The sequence below is a fragment of the Octopus sinensis genome, linkage group LG6 (genome assembly GCF_006345805.1).
Source record: "Octopus sinensis linkage group LG6, ASM634580v1, whole genome shotgun sequence".
In the NCBI taxonomy this organism is placed as follows: Eukaryota; Metazoa; Mollusca; class Cephalopoda; order Octopoda; family Octopodidae; genus Octopus; species Octopus sinensis.
Window position 1 is genome coordinate 3884410 of NC_043002.1, and position 18799 is coordinate 3903208.

At 41.0% G+C, this 18799-nt stretch overlaps 1 protein-coding gene across 1 annotated transcript in view; it reads left to right on the plus strand.

Annotated features, from left to right (window-relative positions):
* Positions 1 to 1281: 1281 nt before the first annotated feature.
* LOC115213073 (retinoid-inducible serine carboxypeptidase) overlaps positions 1282 to 18799 on the plus strand; it is a 54763-nt gene continuing 37245 nt past the window's right edge. The window contains exons 1-3 of the mRNA XM_029781983.2: positions 1282 to 1546; positions 12929 to 13056; positions 15764 to 15853. Of these exons, the coding sequence (XP_029637843.1) occupies positions 1480 to 1546; positions 12929 to 13056; positions 15764 to 15853 (285 nt within the window). The 5' untranslated portion in view covers positions 1282 to 1479. The remainder of the gene's footprint in view (positions 1547 to 12928; positions 13057 to 15763; positions 15854 to 18799) is intronic.

Below are 18799 nucleotides of genomic sequence, written 5' to 3' on the forward strand. Positions count from 1 at the left end.
ATAAACACGGAGTTAAACTTGCAAAGCTGTTCATCTTCTTTTTAATTTTTATTTTGGCGGGTTACCAAACTTTCAGTTTGGTCTTCCCGCTACAGATTAGTTTGTCGTTCGCTAATTGCCCGAAACCAGGTTTCTAATTACAGCAGGTGGAGTGGGGGGTTGAGCTCTTGTAGATGTATACTATTTCCTGGATGGGAGAGATTACTCCACACCATCTCGACAATACACTTAGGTATTATTTCTTAATTGCTGAAAGTTACAAAAAAAAAAAAAAAAAAGAAAATGACTCGGCTGAGAGTTTTGTGCATGGTGCTTACCAAACTTGTTTGTAACTATCTGTTGATTAAAAAATAAAAATGTACAACCTAGCGGCTCGGCAAAACAGACCGATACAAAAAAATCCTGGGGTCGATTTGTTCGACTAAAAATCCTTCGAGGTGGTGCCCCAGCGTGGCCACAGTTCAATGACTGAAACAGGTAAAAGAAGGCACACACACTCGCGCATCTGTCTATCTATCTATCTATCTATTTATGTTTCAAAAGAAGATGGGTGAATGTAGCAAGGATGCCACCTTGAGCATAATCCTATGAACCCGGAAAAATTTAAAACAGAGGGTTACCTACTTGCAAACAAATGTGGTAACATGTAACATTATTGACCGAAGTTACCGTGGTCTTTTCTGTTGGCTTTTCTTTCCACGGATAAACCTTATCTGCTTCCCCCTTTACACTTTACATCGTGACATTTCTGTGATACACGATCCCTATTGATTGTTTTTTTGTCTTTCCCTTTAACGACCCCTTTTGATCGAAAACCTAACCCACTTTGTTTTTTCTCCCCCAACCTGTCCCGTCTGTGTGCAGCCCTGTGTGGCTAATAAAGAAACATATCTATCTATCTATCTATCTATCTATCTATCTATCTATCTATCTATCTATCTATCTATCTGTCTGTCTATCTATCTATCTATCTTTCTATCTATCTGTCTGTCTATCTATCTATCTGTCTGTCTGTATGTCTGCCTGTCTGTCTGTCTGTCTGTATGTATGTCTGCCTGTCTGTCTGTCTTGTCTATTTGACTGTCTGTCTGTGTGTAGGGCGGAGTTATCAACTTCAAACTCTGAAACCATACACATGAATATGTATTTTAACAGATGTAAGTGAAAAAGAAAGTGAGAAGAAGAGTGAGAAGGTGAGAGAGAGAGTATGTGTGTGTGTGTGAAGGAGAGAGAGAGAGTGTGTGTATGTGAAGGAGAGAGAGAGAGGATGTGTGTGAAGGAGAGAGAGAGAGAGAGGATGTGTGTGTATGTTTCTCTGTTTCGATAAGTTGAACAATTCCCACATGTGACTTGAAGTGGATTTGGCTGATAATTGTTTCTTTGACAACTGACAGAACCCGGCCGACAGGCGAATTAGGTAAATACTCGACCGAAAACGGCAGCAGGCAAATATTTTAGAAACAACAATTTATTTCGACCATGTCTTCAGCGCTATTGAAATCATTTTTCTTTGTATTATATCTCGTGGGATCCATCGAAGCCTTTTGTAAGTATCCTCTAAAATATTTACTCCACCGACTCCGTCTCTTCCATAAAATTTCTAACTTTCCAAAATTTACCAAAGTGAGAATTCGAATTAAAATTATTTGCTATAAATGGCTGAAAATATTTAGAAAGTCTTGGAACACTTTTTACGGTATATAATGGCGTCGCTTTACGAAGCGGGTTCAATTCCTGACAGTGTCGACTTCGTCGTTAATTCCTTGCACATGTCTGTGGTTTTGTCTCAATTCTAATATAAAATTATGGACGGGTATCTTAGCAGAACCGGGAAAGCTTTACGCTATTTCAATACATTTTATTTACACATTTTCCTTTCTCTTCGAGTTTAAAACGCATTGAATTGGTTTTGGCTGGAATCGAATATTAAGAAAATATATATTTTTTTAATAAAGTTATAAAACTGTAGCAACACACACACCCGACTGTCAGATAAACTTTCTAATTTAGTCATCACTTGTTTATATTTCATTGACGAACCTTCAGTTACAAACATGAGAGTGGTTTGGGCGAAGAATGAAACCGATAGACTTCGGCCTTGCGCCAAATTTTGAACGACTCATTTAACAATAAAGTAGTTGAATGAAACCTCGACCCAAGAGGCAAAATAAAAAAGGCCCTTGAGAATTTGGTTCACATGGCAGAGATGTAAACGGAACCCCTTCCCCATAAATGTTTTTTTTTGTTTGTTTTACGGAATCCCATGTTTTAGGCTATGGAGATTCCGATTCTGAAAAAAATTTTCAAAAATGGTAACTTCAAATTTACCCCCCCCCTCTCATTTCTTCATTTTTTTTTTTTTTCAATTTTTTCCGGAAACTTTTTTTTTTTTTGCGAAATACGTACAAAAGTACGGAAATTATGATTCTGAAAAAAATTGTAAAATTTCAATTTTTCACCCCCCACCACTACCACCACCAAACCCCTTCTTTCCCAGTTCTACAGCCTTGGCCTTCAAGCAGGCTATTCGCATGCTAGAAATAACAGCCAAATCTCACAAAACTGCGATGATATACTCTTTCCTTTCTTTTACTCTTTTACTTGTTTCAGTCATTTGATTGTGGCCATGCTGGAGCACTGCATTTAGCCGAGCATATCGACCCCAGGACTTATTCTTTGTAAGCCTAGTACTTATTCTATCGGTTCTCTTTTGCCGAACCGCTATGTTACGCGGACGTAAACACACCAGCATCGGTTGTCAAGCGATGTTGGGGGGACAAAGACACACACACACACACATACATATATACGACGAGCTTCTTTCAGTTTCCGTCTACTAAATCCACTCACTAGGCTTTGGGCGGCCCGAGGCTATAGTAGGTGCCACGCAGTGGGACTGAACCAGGAACCATGTGGTTTGGAAGCAAGCTACTTACCACACAACCACTCCTACGCCTATAATGAAAGAAATATGGGAAAGACTCCCCCCACACACACTTAATAATAACTATTATCTTCTTTTAGATTCCCCCATCAAAAAAACTCACGTTTTTGGATACAGAGATTCCAGAAAATTGCCAAAAATCGGAATTTTGAAATCCCCCCCTACTCCCCCCCACCAATTTCTTCATTTTTCACTTTTTCCCTAACCCTAATTCTAAAACCCCAACCCTAACCCTAAAACATGGGATTCCGTAAAAAAAAAAAATTTTTAAGCAGGGAAAAGGTTCTGTTTACATCTCTGCCATTTCAGCCGCAAATTTTGCACCAAGAATAAATACATATTGATATATATCTAAGATGGACTGTTTTGCTTCTGTGTTTTATCTCCATTCTTTACAAGTGTTTGTTTATTTTATCATATCTCTGGAGATATGATGCAATTGAGAAGACCTGGCAAGTAAAGTGAGATCACAGCCAGAGCCTACACCAGTGTCAACTAACCGACCCACTTAAAAAGTACTTTTGGATCATCAGGCGACATGCCGTGCTTGAGGAGACCTATTGAGTTGAGTAAATTAAATCACAATCAAATGGAAATTGTAGTTGTGGCTGATGCCAGTGCCGCCTGACTGGCTCCCTGTGCTGGTGGACATAAAAAGCACCCACTACACTCTCGGAGTGGTTGGCATTAGGAAGGGCATCCAGCTGTAGAAACATTGCCCGGTCAGACTGGAGCCTGTTGTGGCCTCCTGGCTTGCCAGTCCCTAGTCAAACCGTCCAACCTATGCTAGCATGGAAAACGGACGTTAAACGATGATGATGATGATGATGATTTCACCTGGCATGCTAACAATTCTGCCATCTCACCACCTTACAGAGTGGGTGTATTTATCAAAGTATACAGTATTATATACAGATCCATCACAGCAGATCTTATCTGTTAGTTTAGCATAGGATATTAGATAATTGGATAATTCTCCTCCCCTTGAACCATATATCAATATGTATTTATTCTTGCTGCAAAATTTGCGGCTGAAATGGCAGAGATGTAAACGGAACCTCCCCCACCTCGCTTAAAAACTTTTTTTTTTACGGAATCCCATGTTTTAGGGTTAGGGTTGGGGTTTTAGGATGAGGGTTAGGGAAAAAAGTGAAAAATGAAGAAATTGGGGGGGGGATTTCAAAATTCCGATTTTTGGCAATTTTATGGAATCTCTGTATCCAAAAACGTGAGTTTTGGGGGAGGGGAATCTAAAAAAAGATAATAATTATTATTAAATGTGTGTGTGTGGGGGGGGTTAATTCTCCAAGACCGTACTTGTCCGAGTGGCCAGCAGTCCCCGTTTTTGCCATACTGGTTACTCTGGTGAGCACGATCTTAGATATTAGTCTGGTTATCTAATATGCTGTGTGACATCAGTTTGTAAGATTGGCTGTAATGCATCTCTAATACTCTGTGTGTGTGTACACACACAGCCTAAGCCAATGTATTCTTTTCTACTCTAGGCACAAGGCCCAAAATTTTGGGAGAGAGGGGGCTAGTCGGTTAGATCAACCCCGAAAGGATGAGCGGCAAAGTCAACCTCAGAACATTACAAAATCCACAGAAAGATCAAACACATACATATATTCATTTATATCTACAGAACAGATATAAAGTCCGACGTTTAAAAATATAGTAATATATATGCACATATGTATATACATGGATCAAAACAGCTAGATTCAAATATTGTTACTCCGAGTTTCAAGCGTGATGCTAATCTTCAGTCATTTTGAATTAGAATGAGAGAAGTTGATTACTAATGCCGTAAGGTGGGCTGCTAAGTATTTTGCCTGGCATGCCAATATATTGATGATGGGGCCAATGTCAGAATGACATCCTAGAGAAAACTTGTCCATCAAGTTGAAAGATGGTCGGCTTTTCAGCTAGTTTGTAATATTCAGGTGGTTTTCAGTCCTCCTTGTCAGCTAACTTTTTCTCAACTACAACTTCAATCTTTATGCTCTCCAACGCTGTTGACAATTAACCAATTCATCAAGCTGTTCCTGAAAGAAGGAAACCAAAAACATCATCAAATTTGGCCCAAAAACCCTGCATTTGTTCAGTGGACTTAACAAGATCTTTAGTTATTGTTCGTAAGGCGCAGGAGTGGCTGTGTGGTAAGTAGCTTGCTAACTAACCACATGGTTCCGGGTTCAGTCCCACTGCGTGGCACCTTGGGCAAGTGTCTTCTGCTATAGCCCCGGGCTGACCAATGGCTTGTGAGTGGATTTGGTAGACGGAAACTGAAAGAAGCCCGTCGTATATATGTATATATATATATATATGTGTGTGTGTGTATGTGTGTCTGTGTTTGTCCCCCTAGCATTGCTTGACAACCGATGTTGGTGTGTGTTTACGTCCCCGTCACTTAGCGGTTCGACAAAAGAGACCGATAGAATAAGTACTGGGCTTACAAAAGAATAAGTCCCGGGGTCGAGTTGCTTGATTAAAGGCGGTGCCCCAACATGGCCGCAGTCAAATGACTGAAACAAGTAAAAGAGAGAGAGTAAGGCTCTGACAATTACTGGTTTGGCTGCCACCTTTTTCAAACGACCACACCTGCTTAAGCTCCCAAGCTCACCTGTCATATCTTATCAGCTTTTTCCTTCTTCTTTATCACATTTCCTTGTTGTCAACTAAACATGTTGTATCTATGATTCAGCACTGTTTGATTTTGTTCTTCATTATCACCATATCTGTTTTCCTATTCTCTATCGCATTCTAACACTGAATCATAGATTCTCACAGAGTCTTTGTGTTATCTTTTCCAATAATGCTTCTGGCTTTATGCTTGAGCCACTTTCCTACTTTGTCACCGACCATAATGCTATGTTGCATTTCCAACAGTGTGCAGTCACTGCAGTTGAAACATGTGTAGGTCCCATAAAGATGCTGCAAATAACTGTTAAATAAAATTATGGATGTGAAAGATCTCCATTCTCCTTATCAATAATATTAATATGCTCTTTTGTACATACCTGTCGTGTGTGTCACACTTCAAAGAAGTGAGTGGCAAAGCGAGAGAGAAGAGGACAGAAAATGTGAGAGCGACAGTGAATGGTGATGGCATTTGTTTTGATACATAGATCAAACGAAAAGTTGATACATAGATACATACATTGTTAAATTATAAGTGGGAGAGAGGAGGGACACAGGACTTGAAAGAGAAAGACAGATAATAAATACAGCAAATATTGGATGTCACTTTCACTTTTCATTACCACATGAGGATAAAATTAACTCGCAAGTGGTCGAGTACTCCACAGACATGCATACCATTAATGTAGTTCTCAGGGAGATTCAGCCTCACACAGAATATGACAAAGCTGGCCCCTTTGAATTACACAGCTACAACTCATTTTACCCAGCTGAGTGGACTGGAGCAAGATAAACCTTCAAGTGGTTGGAAGAAAATGTAAAAAGATCCTATATAGGGGCAGGAAAATCTTTTTAGTCATTGGGGTCACTATGGGTGTTAATCAGCACTTGTGGGTCCCACAGATCTGAAGGCCAAGCCCCTAGACAAACACTGATGCGTAAGCTGTTGTTATCAGGCTGAGCATGAGTCAAGGGTGAATACACGGTGGAATAGCAATTATTTCCATCTTAGCTTTCAATGCTTCTACTGAACACGTGACACTTTTGCCTGACGATATGGAACATTTCTTTTCCTTTCACTCTTTTTAAAAAATGGCGACAATGAGGTTCCTGTTTATCTGATCAACGAACAGTCTCTTTTACTCTTTTACTTGTTTCAGTCATTTGACTGTGGCCATGCTGGAGCACCGCCTTTAGTCGAGCAACTAGATCCAAGGACTTATTCTTTGTAAGCCCAGTACTTATTCTATCGGTCTCTTTTGCTGAGCCGCTAAGTGACGGGGACATAAACACGCCAGCATTGGTTGTCAAGCAATGCTAGGGGGACAAACACACACACACATATATATATATATACATATATACGATGGGCTTCTTTCAGTTTCCGTCTACCAAATCCACTCACAAGGCTTTGGTCGGCCCGAGGCTATAGCAGAAGACACTTGCCCAAGGTGCCACGCAGTGGGACTGAACCCTGAACCATGTGGTTGGTTAGCAAGCTACTTACCACACAGCCACTCCTGCTTATAAAATTAATGTGCAAGTGGCTGAGTACTCCACAGACATGCACACCATAAGGTAGTTCTCCGGGAGATTCAGCCTCACACAGAATGTGACAAGGCTGGCCCCTTTCAATTTCAGCTACAACTCATTTTGGCCAGCTGAGTGGACTGCAGCAAGGTGAAGTAGAGTCTCTTGCTCAAGAACGCAGTGTGTCGAAGGGAATCATGCTCATGACTTAATGATCATAGGCTGAATACTCCTAACCACTGAGACCCACACTTTCACTCTCTTAACCGTAGAGAAAAAAGGAGTGAAGTGATAGAGAAAGGAAAGCCGCAGTCATTTAAAATGGCAATTAGACTGAAATACGATCGATCGTTTCTACTTTCTTTACTTTTAACAATGGTGGAGGCGCAATGGTCCAGTGGTTACGGCAGCGGACTCGCGGTCGTAGGATCGCGGTTTCGATTCCCAGACCGGGCGTTGTGAGTGTTTATTGAGCAAAAACACCTAAAAGCTCCACTAGGCTCCGACAGAGGATGGTGGTGATCCCTGCTGTACTCTTTCACCACAACTTTCTCTCACTCTTACTTTCTGTTTCTGTTGTACCTGTATTTCAAGGGGCCGGCCTTGTCACTCTGTGTCACGCTGAATATCCCTGAGAACTACGTTAAGGGTACACGTGTCTGTGGAGTGCTCAGCCACTTACACGTTAATTTCACGAGCAGGCTGTTCCGTTGATTCGGATCAACCGGAACCCTCGTCGTCGGAACCGACGGAGTGCTTCCCACTTTTAACAATGAAGAAGAGGGAAAGTCTTTCAGGTGTTTATGTTTTGATTCTGGGAGTTCGTGAATGACTGAGTGTTAGTTCTCTCTTCCTTTCCCCCACCCCGGGTACTTATTTGCCTTCTTTCATGGTTCTTCATATCTTTTAGTTGGGGGAAAAAAATTTTTTTTAGGCATGTTTAACGTTTTCTCTACAAACTACAAACAAGACCCCCTCCCGTTTTTTTAATTTTCATTCTAAAACTAATGCAAATGTCAAAGGGGGTATAGCTGTAAAAAGAGCCCAGAAAATTGGGTGATACCCCCTACAAAATGGGTGGGGGAGAAAAGTTGCCAACCGGAGGCTATACGAAATTCAACTCTATACTTTAAAGAGTGTCTTCTATAGCCTCAAGCTGACCAAAGCCTTGTGGGTGAATTTCGTAGATGGAAACTGAAAGAAGTCTGTCATATATATATATATATATATATATATATATATATATATGACGGGCTTAACAACCAATGTTGGTGTGTCCCCGTAACTTAGTGGTTTGGCAGAAGATACTGATAGAATAAGCACCAAGCTTACAGGGAATAAGTTCAGGGGTTGATTTCTTTGACTAAAGGGTGGTGCTCCAGCATGGCCACCATCAAATAACTGAAAGAAGTAAAAGAATACCAGAACATTCTGTAACCCTAAACCAAGAAGGTTCTTTGAATATGTATTTTAAGGCTAAATAGTAATTCTGTTAACGTTTGTGTGACAGATATTTTGGTTGGATTTTATAGTCATTGGTTTTACACTTCTTCCTATATTGTGTCACAATATAGAAGCATTTCTCATGGCACCAACACACAATTTACGGATGCTTACACTTTTTATGTCTTCCGTGAAGTTTTTCATGGGTCCAGCTAGTCATTATTATTATTACTATATACATATACATGCCAGTGTCGGTTGTTGCCAGTGGCATGTAAAAAGCACCATCCAAACGTGGCTGATGCCAGTGTCGCCTGACTGACTCCTGTGCCAGTGGCATGTAAAAGGCACCCACTACACTCTCAGAGTGGTTGGCATTAGGGAGGGCATCCATGCCAGTCCTCAGCCAACACGTCCAACCCATGCCAGCATGGAAAGCGGACATTAAACAATGATGATGATGATGGTGTGTATGTATGTACATGTAGAAAGTATACAATAAAACAAAGAAGGAAAGTGTACACAGTATGCAACAGTAAAGAGAATGGATAAGAAGAAAGACTGTAAGAATAATTGAGGAACCCCACCATTCATGATTGAAGGCCAAGGTCAAGTGCCCTCTTGAATTCTTTTTCTCCAGCTTCGAGAGCGGTACCATGCACTGAGAAGCATGGCACCATGGCCAGGATAATCTACTGGACAATATTGCAACCAGTGTGCACTTGACAAAACAGGTTTATTATCAATGATAAATCTACAGAAACCCGCAGTCCAACGTTGACCTCTTTCGAGGACTTTGTTTTGTTTCACTTCCCACATTCGCAATGATAGGAAGAGCTGACATCAAAGGATCAAAAAGCGACATCATTGCGAACGCTTGGAGGTGAACCCTTGCTCAAGATTCCTACGACTATTAACAGCAGCATCCATACCCCCTAAAGAACCCTTTATTCATTCAGCTTGTTGAGTCCATCAGTTTTACTTTGAAACGGCAAATGGTGAAGGACCCTGATGAAACTGCACTGACCATGATGCTAGGTTGCACATCCAACTGTGTGCAGTTGCTGCATTTGAAACCCATGTAGGTCTCATAAGGATGCTGTAAATAAAATTATGGATGTGAAAAATCTCCGTTCTCCTTACCATTATTAATACTATTGCTTACTCTTTGGAAACTCTGCAGTCCTGGACAGGACACTCGGATTTACCCAGCGAGAAAAGTTACCAGAGCCTAGCAACTCATTGTTAGCTAAGGTACAACATAAGGACCATTCTGGTTAGCTGGAATCTGAAACCAACTTAAGAGAAAACATGGTAACTGACAAGATAATATATTCCTTTAAACACAGTCTTGGAGATATATATATATATATATATATATATATATATACATACATACAGGGTGCAATAGGTAAATTGTTGTGATTTTATATTCTTAATTTTATGCATGCACATTGTTTATTTTTGATTTTGTCAACTACACAGTATAGTAGGGTCAGAGGCGCAATGGCCCTGTGGTTAGGGCAGCGGACTCGCGGTTGTAGGATCGCGGTTTCAATTCCTAGATGGGGCGTTGTGAGTGTTTATTGAGCGAAAACACCTAAAGCTCCACGAGGCTCCGGCAGGGATGGTGGTGATCCCTGCTGTACTCTTTCACCATAACTTTCTCTCACTCTTACTTCCTGTTTCTGTTGTACCTGTATTTCAAAGGGCCAGCCTTGTCACTCTCTGTTTCACGCTGAATATCCCCGAGAACTACGTTACGGGTACACGTGTCTGTGGAGTGCTCAGCCACTTACACGTTAATTTCACGAGCAGGCTGTTCCGTTGATCGGATCAACCGGAACCCTCGTTGTTGTAACCGACGGAGTGCTTCCATCCATAGTAGGGTCAGTTGGGCACCGTCTTTGAGAAAACAGCACCATGACACAATTCATTCTGCCAGAAGTATGGAACTGACATACTATACTGCTTGGCATTCATGCCGGAAGCTCCAATACGAACATTTCAGAGTGTTTGGGTGTCAATCTGAGGACATGTGCAGAGATTGATAAAAATCAAACATCCAGTAAACACCATGGTCTTTGGAGTGATCACTAGTGATGGTGACGTTATGCCTCCACTCATCTACCAATATGGCCTCAGACTCAACATGGGGGCCTACATCAAATGCCTGGAGGAGGTAGTGCTACCCTGGGTCAAGAGGGTGTCTGCTGGAATTCCCTATGTCTGGTAACAGGACTCTGCACCATACCATACAAGCAGGAGAACCCAATCATGTCTGTCAGACAATTTCTGTCACCTCATCATCCCTAACATCTGACCACCTAACTCCCCAGACTGCAACCCCCTTGGTTATTATGTGTGGGGTGCAGTTGAGCGAGAGATTAACAAAACTCCTTGTAACACCAAAGATAAACTGAAGGCAAGGATTATTATTATTATTATTATTATTAGTAGTAGTAGTAGAAGTAGTAGTAGTAGTAGGGCGGCAAGGTGGCAGAATTGTTAGCATGCTGGATGAAATGCTTAGTGGTATTTTGCCCATCGCTCTGTTCTGAGTTCAAATTCCGCTGAGGTCGACTTTGCCTTTCATCCTTTCGGGGGTTGATGAAGTAAGTACCAGTTTGAGTACTGGAATCGATGTAATTGACTATCCCCTTCCCCCCAAATTTCAGGCCTTGTGCCTATAGTAGAAAGGATTATATTACTGTGGTGGTGAGCTGGCAGAACCCTTGCTGTACTTTTGGCTTTATGTTTGGGGTTCAAATGCTGTCGATGTCAGCTTAGCCTTCCATCCTTTCAGGGTCTATAAAATAAAGTACCAGTTAAGCCCTGGAGTCGATATAATCGGCTAGTCCCCCACCACCACCACTCCCACCCTGCCTCTAAGTGTCAGGCCTTGTGTCCACTGTAGGAAGGATTGTTATTGTGCTGCACAGACAAATCAGACGGTTCACCAACAACGGCCGTGGAACCCCCAGTGCCATCACGTTTCATGACAGGATGCCTCGTTTGTGCTCCATCATAGAAATATTTTGAACAGCATAGAACATACCCTGCACATTACCAAAACTGATTCCGGTGGATTGCATCTGACCTGTTTTAAAACATCCGGTTTGATTTAACCAACAAATCTCAAAAGTGGTTACTTGCTCTGCTAGAAATACCAGTCTAACCTCCCACCAATTCCACCTCATTTAAAACAACAATCGAATTAGCCACAGCTTCCATCATACATCTGCTAAATGAAGGCTGACCTGGGATATCACCACCACATCAATACCCAATTCAATTTCTGTGCCATTGACCTCATTAGACTTCTTTTATCGTCATTAGAAACAGGAGAATTGCGTTTTTGTCAGTTTCTCCCATCCCAACCCAAATTCAGGACATCACATTCGTATTAGATTACAATTACGGTTAGGTTTTATTTGTTTATACAAAACTTTCACTTTATGTCAACTGAGGGCATGTTTCAGCTAATCAAAACTGCTTGACTGGTTATTAAGGACATTTACTGTGTGATTTCAATAATCTATTTGATTAATTGATTGTTATTGATCAGTTGAAATTCAATACTGATATATTGCATTGAGTTTCTTCTCTACAGAGCAAAATTGTTTACATCACTTCAAGTGACCTACATGTCGGGAATTAACTTAGCAAATAATCTTGGAACATTTGCACAGACTGGCTCCACATTCATATCACATCCGCTTCATTATGTAATAGAAACATAATTAAATAAACACCAACCCTTAAATGCTTTTGTGTGTGTGTGTGTGTGTGTGTGTGTGTGTGTATTGTCTTCAATGAAGTATTCATAAAGTGATTTTCCTGACTGTAGTCAATAACTTAATTCCTCTGTTCTCAAGAGGTGCTGGGAGCCTTTGATTATTTTAATTTAAATTGTGTAAATTTACTTTATATACTTCACATTATCATCATCATCATTCACTTTATGTCTGTTTTCCATGCTGGCATGGGTTGGATGGATTGCTACAAGTAAAATTATTATCCAAAGTTATTTCACTCCTAATTTGTCTGAGGATCATGTTTTCCTTGCACATTTAATTCTTTGCTTGGTTTCTATGGCTGAATGCCCTTCTTTCTACCATCTGCAGCCACTTTCCAGAGTGTGCAAGGTTCAATTTATCATGGCACCAACATTAGTGAGGTTGCCTTGTATTTTGTAAAGCTAAACATTCCACATTACTCGATAATGTTTGTTTGTTTGTTCAAGGTGAATATTTGATGTAATTTCACAAGTTAATTAAAAATATTAATTTAAATAGTTACATATGTTAATATATTCTGTAATTTATGTTAATTTGTTTTGTGAATTTGATTGATTTTGTTTGCCAGTGTTTGATAAGGTCCGAAACAATACTGAATGGTGGGGTTACGTGAATGTCCGTCCTCAAGCCTACATGTTCTACTGGATGTATGAACATGTGGAACCTGAAAACAGACCCCTTATTCTATGGTTGCAGGTGAGTTTCATAACTTTCTATGGCTTTTTTTTTTTTATTGTTTAACATCTTTACCTGCTGTGCTTGAGGAGACCTATTGAGTCAAGTACATCAACATCAAAATAAATATCAAATGGAAATTGTAGTTGTGATACCTGTGCCGGTGGCATGTAAAAAGCACCATCCGAATGTGGTTGATGCCAGTGCCGCCTTGACTGGCTTCTGTGCCAGCGGCACGTAAAAAGCACCAACTGATCGTGGCCGTTGCCAGCCTCTCCTGGCACCAGTGCTGGTGGCACGTAAAAAGCACCCACTACACTCATGGAGTGGTTGGTGTTAGGAAGGACATCCAGCCATAGAAACACTGCCAGATCAGACTGGAGTCTGGTGCAGCCTCCTGGCTTCCCAGACCCTGGTTGAACCGTCCAACTCGTGCTAGCACGGAAAATGGACATTAAACGATGATGATGTTTTCCTTGTTGATTTACTCTGTTCCTCTGCCACCATATTGGCGACCCCCCTTTACCTGTTGTCAAGTGACAAACATGCACACACACACACACATCTGATAGGCTTCCACACAGTTTCTGGTTACCAAATTCACATTGGTCAGCCCAGGGCTATTGTGGAAGACAACACTTGCCTAAGGTGCTGCGCAGTGGGACTGAACCCAGAACCATGTGGTTGGGAAACAAGGTCCATCACCACATGGCCATTCATGCTCCTAACAAATTTTTTTTGCTCTTTTACTCTTTTTAGTCATTTGACTGCGGCCATGCTGGAGCAGCGCCTTTAGTTGAACAAATCGACCCCAGGACTTATTTTTTGTAAGCCTAGCACTTATTCTATTGGGCACTTTTGCTGAATCGCTAAGTTATGGGGACGTAAACATACCAGCATCAGTTGTCAAGTGATGGTTGGGGGGACAAACACAGACACACAAATACATATATGACAGGCTTCTTTCAGTTTCCGTCAACCAAATCTACTCACAAGGCTTTGGTCGGCCTGAGGCTATAGCAGAAGACACTTGTCCAAGGTGTCACGAAGTGGGACTGAACCTGGAACCATGTGGTTGGGAAGCAAGCTTCTTACCTTTTTAAAAACTTTCCAAGTAAAGGGTGCCAATAATTTGTTTAATCTCCAGTGTGCTGTGGAGCCATGTTAGAAATGGAGTGGGGGGGTGGAATTTACATCATCCGGGGTGGCATTTCTTATAGTCATTCTGGGAGTAGAGAAATGCCATTCACTTGCATAGACTCACAGAGTGGGGTAGCTACTAGCATTTTGCCCCATCTTCCTACCCTCAGCCTCTAGGAACTTACGAGGGTGAATCAAAAAGTAATGCCATTTTGTTTAGGACAGGTATAATTACCAGCACAGGAACACGTATCATACATCAAAATGAAGCTGGCCCTCTATGGATCACATCCCTACTTCTCAACATAGTCACCGTTTCTCTCAATAGCAATGTTCCACCTTCGAATGAGAGCATGTATCCCTGCCCCGTACAATTCTGTTGACTGTTCTCTGAGCCACTTCTTCACTACAGTTTTCACTTCCTTGTCACTGGACTATCATAGTCACTGGACTATCATCTCTTCGGCCCCATGAAAGAGGGTTTGTGAGGCAAACATTATTCTAGTGGTGAGGAAGTGAAAACTGTAGTGAAGAAGTGGCTCAAAGAACAGTCAACAGAATTTTACGGGGCAGGGATACATGCTCTCATTCGAAGGTGGAACATTGCTATTGAGAGAAATGGTGACTATGTTGAGAAGTAGGGATGTGATCCCCAGAGGACCAGCTTCATTTTGATGTATGATACTTGTTCCTGTGTTGGTAATTATACCTGTCCTAAACAAAATGGCATTACTTTTTGACTCACCCTCGTTGTTTCTAATACTTATTTCTATCACAACCATGGAGTCAAAGAAGATAAAGAACAACTGGTCCAAGGGCTCCTTCAGCCTCATCATCATCAAGCATCCATATTCCATACTGGCATGGATTGGACATTCTCAAAACAGTGTAGTAGAATGTTGACCACAAGTAGTAAATCCAAAAGAACTGTCACATTCTCAGCAAGATTCCTTTGGTCTCTGTGCTATGACAGAAATAGGCTGGACAATGGAAAGAATGATGTCTGGGCCATCACACTGGACACCATATGGTTCCTCACTGCATGGCAGTGTGTATGGTATGGCATATCTGTACACTCTCAGCATGGTATATCTGTAGATGTGCCATGCTGAAAGCTGAATGTGTGGTAAGAAGCTTGCATTTTGTATGGAAATGTCTTCAGTGGTGAAATCAAAGAATGGATCAGTAAGCTGCTAGAATCATTTGAACATTGGATGAAATGCCAAAGGACATTTTCCTCTGACTTTTTTTCACATTCTGAGTTCCACTCCTGCCTTTCACCCCTCCAGGGTCAATAAAAACAAAGTGCCATTCAAAGTGCTGGTGTTGGTGGAATTCACTAACTTCCTCATCTCAAAATTACTGGCCTTGGGCCCTAAATCAGAAACTACTACTACTACTGCCGCTGCTGAGTGAGAGAGCAGCTCATGCCATCAGTGACACTGGGGTACCAATATACAAAGCCCAATTTACCTGTCTGTTAAGGGTACACTAGGGACATGCATTACAACCACATGTGCGTGACATGCTGACCTCATATCAAGATAAACAATGCACAGCCTTATATTCTTCTTATTCTTATTTGAAGGGAGGTCCTGGCGCTTCTTCAGTGGGATTTGGTAATTTCATGGAAATTGGCCCCTTAGACATAAACCTCCAACATCGCAAATATACTTGGGTAAGTTTGTTTATTCTCTTTGAAGTAATTTAATTGTACGTATCCAAGCATTTCTTCTCTCATTGCAGTTCTCTTAACCCTTTCGTTACCAACCTGACTGAAATTGGCTCTGAGTACAAATGTCTTGTTTTCATAAGTTTTGAATTAAAATCTTCCACCAAACCTTAATCACAATTTATGTTCCTAACACTAACATAATTATAACCAAGTTATTTTACTAAATTCTTTGTTGTATTTAAAATTAATTGAAAGAAACAGAGAGCATCTCAACAGAAATACAGTAACGAAAGAGTTAAATACTTGATTAATCTGTACTGCATCTAGTAACAAATGAGGTGAGAATAAAACTGGAACATGTCAGAAGTAGCCTTCCTTGTCAGAAACAGAAATGATATTGGTGGCAATTGATGGATTTTTGTATTTTTCTCTATATTTATTTTTTTATTATTTTTAATATTTCATGTATTAAATATGAATTGTGATTTTTGGCTTCCAGCACCAATTCAAACTTTGAATAAACATTATCTTTTAGTCAATCAGAATTATGTTTTCTAGGCTTAACCCTACCACTAAGCCCTTGGGTACCTTTGCATCACTTTAAAACAGGTTTGTATCAATGGACCAGGGGCAGTTTCTGATAGGTTGATATTTTAAGGGCTCAGTCTTTTGTTAGCATATTCCTGGGGCAGTTTTGGGTGGGTTGATACCCAAAGGGTTAATGTTGAGTGGACTACTTGCCAGGATGTTGCACTTACAATAAGTGGTTTCAAGTCCCTGACTGGGGGTTGCTTCTGCTCGCTCAGCAGTAAATGAGTAACCCAGCAACTGACTGGGGACCTGATTGGTGGGTGGTGGTGATAGTGGGGGACTTATGTAATCTTGGTCACTTACAGACCCATGGAAATTGGGCAGATGACCCTGTAATTCCTTGAACTTGAGATATTCTTTTCTATTCTAGGCACAAGGGCTGAAAATTTTGGGGGAGTGGGGAGGGCAGTCGATTAGATCAACCCCAGTACGCAACTGGTACTTAATTTATTGACCCCAAAAGGATGAAAGACAAAGTTGACTTCAGCGGAATTTGAACTCAGAACATCAAAACAAACGAAATATCACTAAGCATTTCGCCTGGCATGCTAACATTTCTGCCAGCTCGCCGCCTTGACTTAAAATAATATTTTTTTATTGCCCACAAGGGGCTAAACATAGAGGGGACAAACAAGGACAGACAAAGGGATTAAGTTGATTATATTGACCCCAGTGTGTAACTGGTACTTATTTAATTGACCCCAAAAAGATGAGAGGCAAAAACAGCCTTGGCAGAATTTGAACTCAGACCGTAATACCGCTAAGCATTTCGCCCGGAGTGCTAACGTTTCGGCCAGCTTGTCGCCTTGACTTGGGGATAATATTGTCCAGGATTAGGTGGTGGTGATGACGATTCTGTTGAAGGTAATCATGTCATTGGTTCTTTGATTTGATAGAAAATCTTGATGTATTGATGAGACCCTTTCTACTGGAGCATCCCCTGGGTCTTCATTCCTTCCCCTTTGGCCTCCATCAACTTTAAAGTTTTTTTCAAAAATACATAAGAACTGTCATTTCTAAACAATAACCAATGTTGTTGTGGCATCATTTGAATTCTTGTTGTTTAGCCCCGGGAACTCAGCAGACTAACAGTCAAAGGGGTTCTGACTGTGACCACCATTTCTAATTTGTGGACCTGTAATGTTTTAATGTTATTTCAGATGGTATGATAACGTGAGCTCTCTTATGGGTTGACTATGTAGGGACTGCTTTTTGGGGTCAAGTGGGAGCATGGGTGTGTAGCAGATCCTTCTCTGAGATTGATCCTGCAATGGCTCTGTTTGCTGAAATATGACTCATCACAAAAATGTGAATAAAGTTGCTATGAAAACCTATTAATCAAAGTTAATTAATGAAGAAAAAAAAAGATTCAGATTTTTCTTCAACCTGTTTCAGTCATTAGACTGCGGCCATGCTGGAGCCATGTTGGAACCATGCTGAGGCCATACTGGGGCCATGCTGGGGCACCACCTTGAAGAAATTTTAGTTGAATGAACTGACCGCAGTACTTGTTTTTTGTGTTTTTTTTTAAAGCCAGTACTTATTTTGTCAATCTCTTTTGCCGAACCACTAAGTTCCAGAGATGTAAACACCAGTTGCCAATTCGTGATGAGGGACAAACACACACACAACTGGCTTCTTTCAGTTTCCGTCTACCAAATCCGCACACAAAGGCTTTGGTCAGCCTGAGGCTATAGTAGAAGACACTTGCCCAAGGTGCCATGCAGTGGGACTGAACCTGGAACCATGTGGTTGGGAAGCAAATTTCTTACCACACAGCCACACTTATACCTATTAGTGTTAGTTCTTTTTTTCTTCTCTCAAGTCTTTGAGGCTAAATTAATTAATTCTTCTCATTAAGTTTTTAACACCAGCTTCTTAATGAAAAAGTTATTTCAGTAAATTCTTTTCTCTCAGACAAAAACCATAGCATCATGTCTGTCAATGGTGTATATACTTAAGGCAGCAAGCTGGCAGAATTGTTAGCATGCCGGGGCGAAATTCTTAGCGGTATTTCGTCTCTACATTCTGAGTTCAAATTCCACCGAGGTCGACTTTGCCTTTCATCCTTTCGGGGTCAATTAAATAAGTACCAGTTATGCACTGGGGTCGATATAATCAACTTAATCCGTTTGTCTGTCCTTGTTTGTCCTCTCTCTGTGTTTAGCCCCTTGTGGGTAGTGAAGAAATATGTATTTCGTCTGTCTTTATGTTCTGAGTTCAAATTCTGCCCAGGTCAACTTTGCCTTTCATCCTTTCGGGGGGTTGATAAATTAAGTACCGGTTGCATACTGGACTTGATCTAATCGACTGTCCCCTCCCCCAAAATTTCGGGCCTTGTGTCTGGAGTAGAAAAGA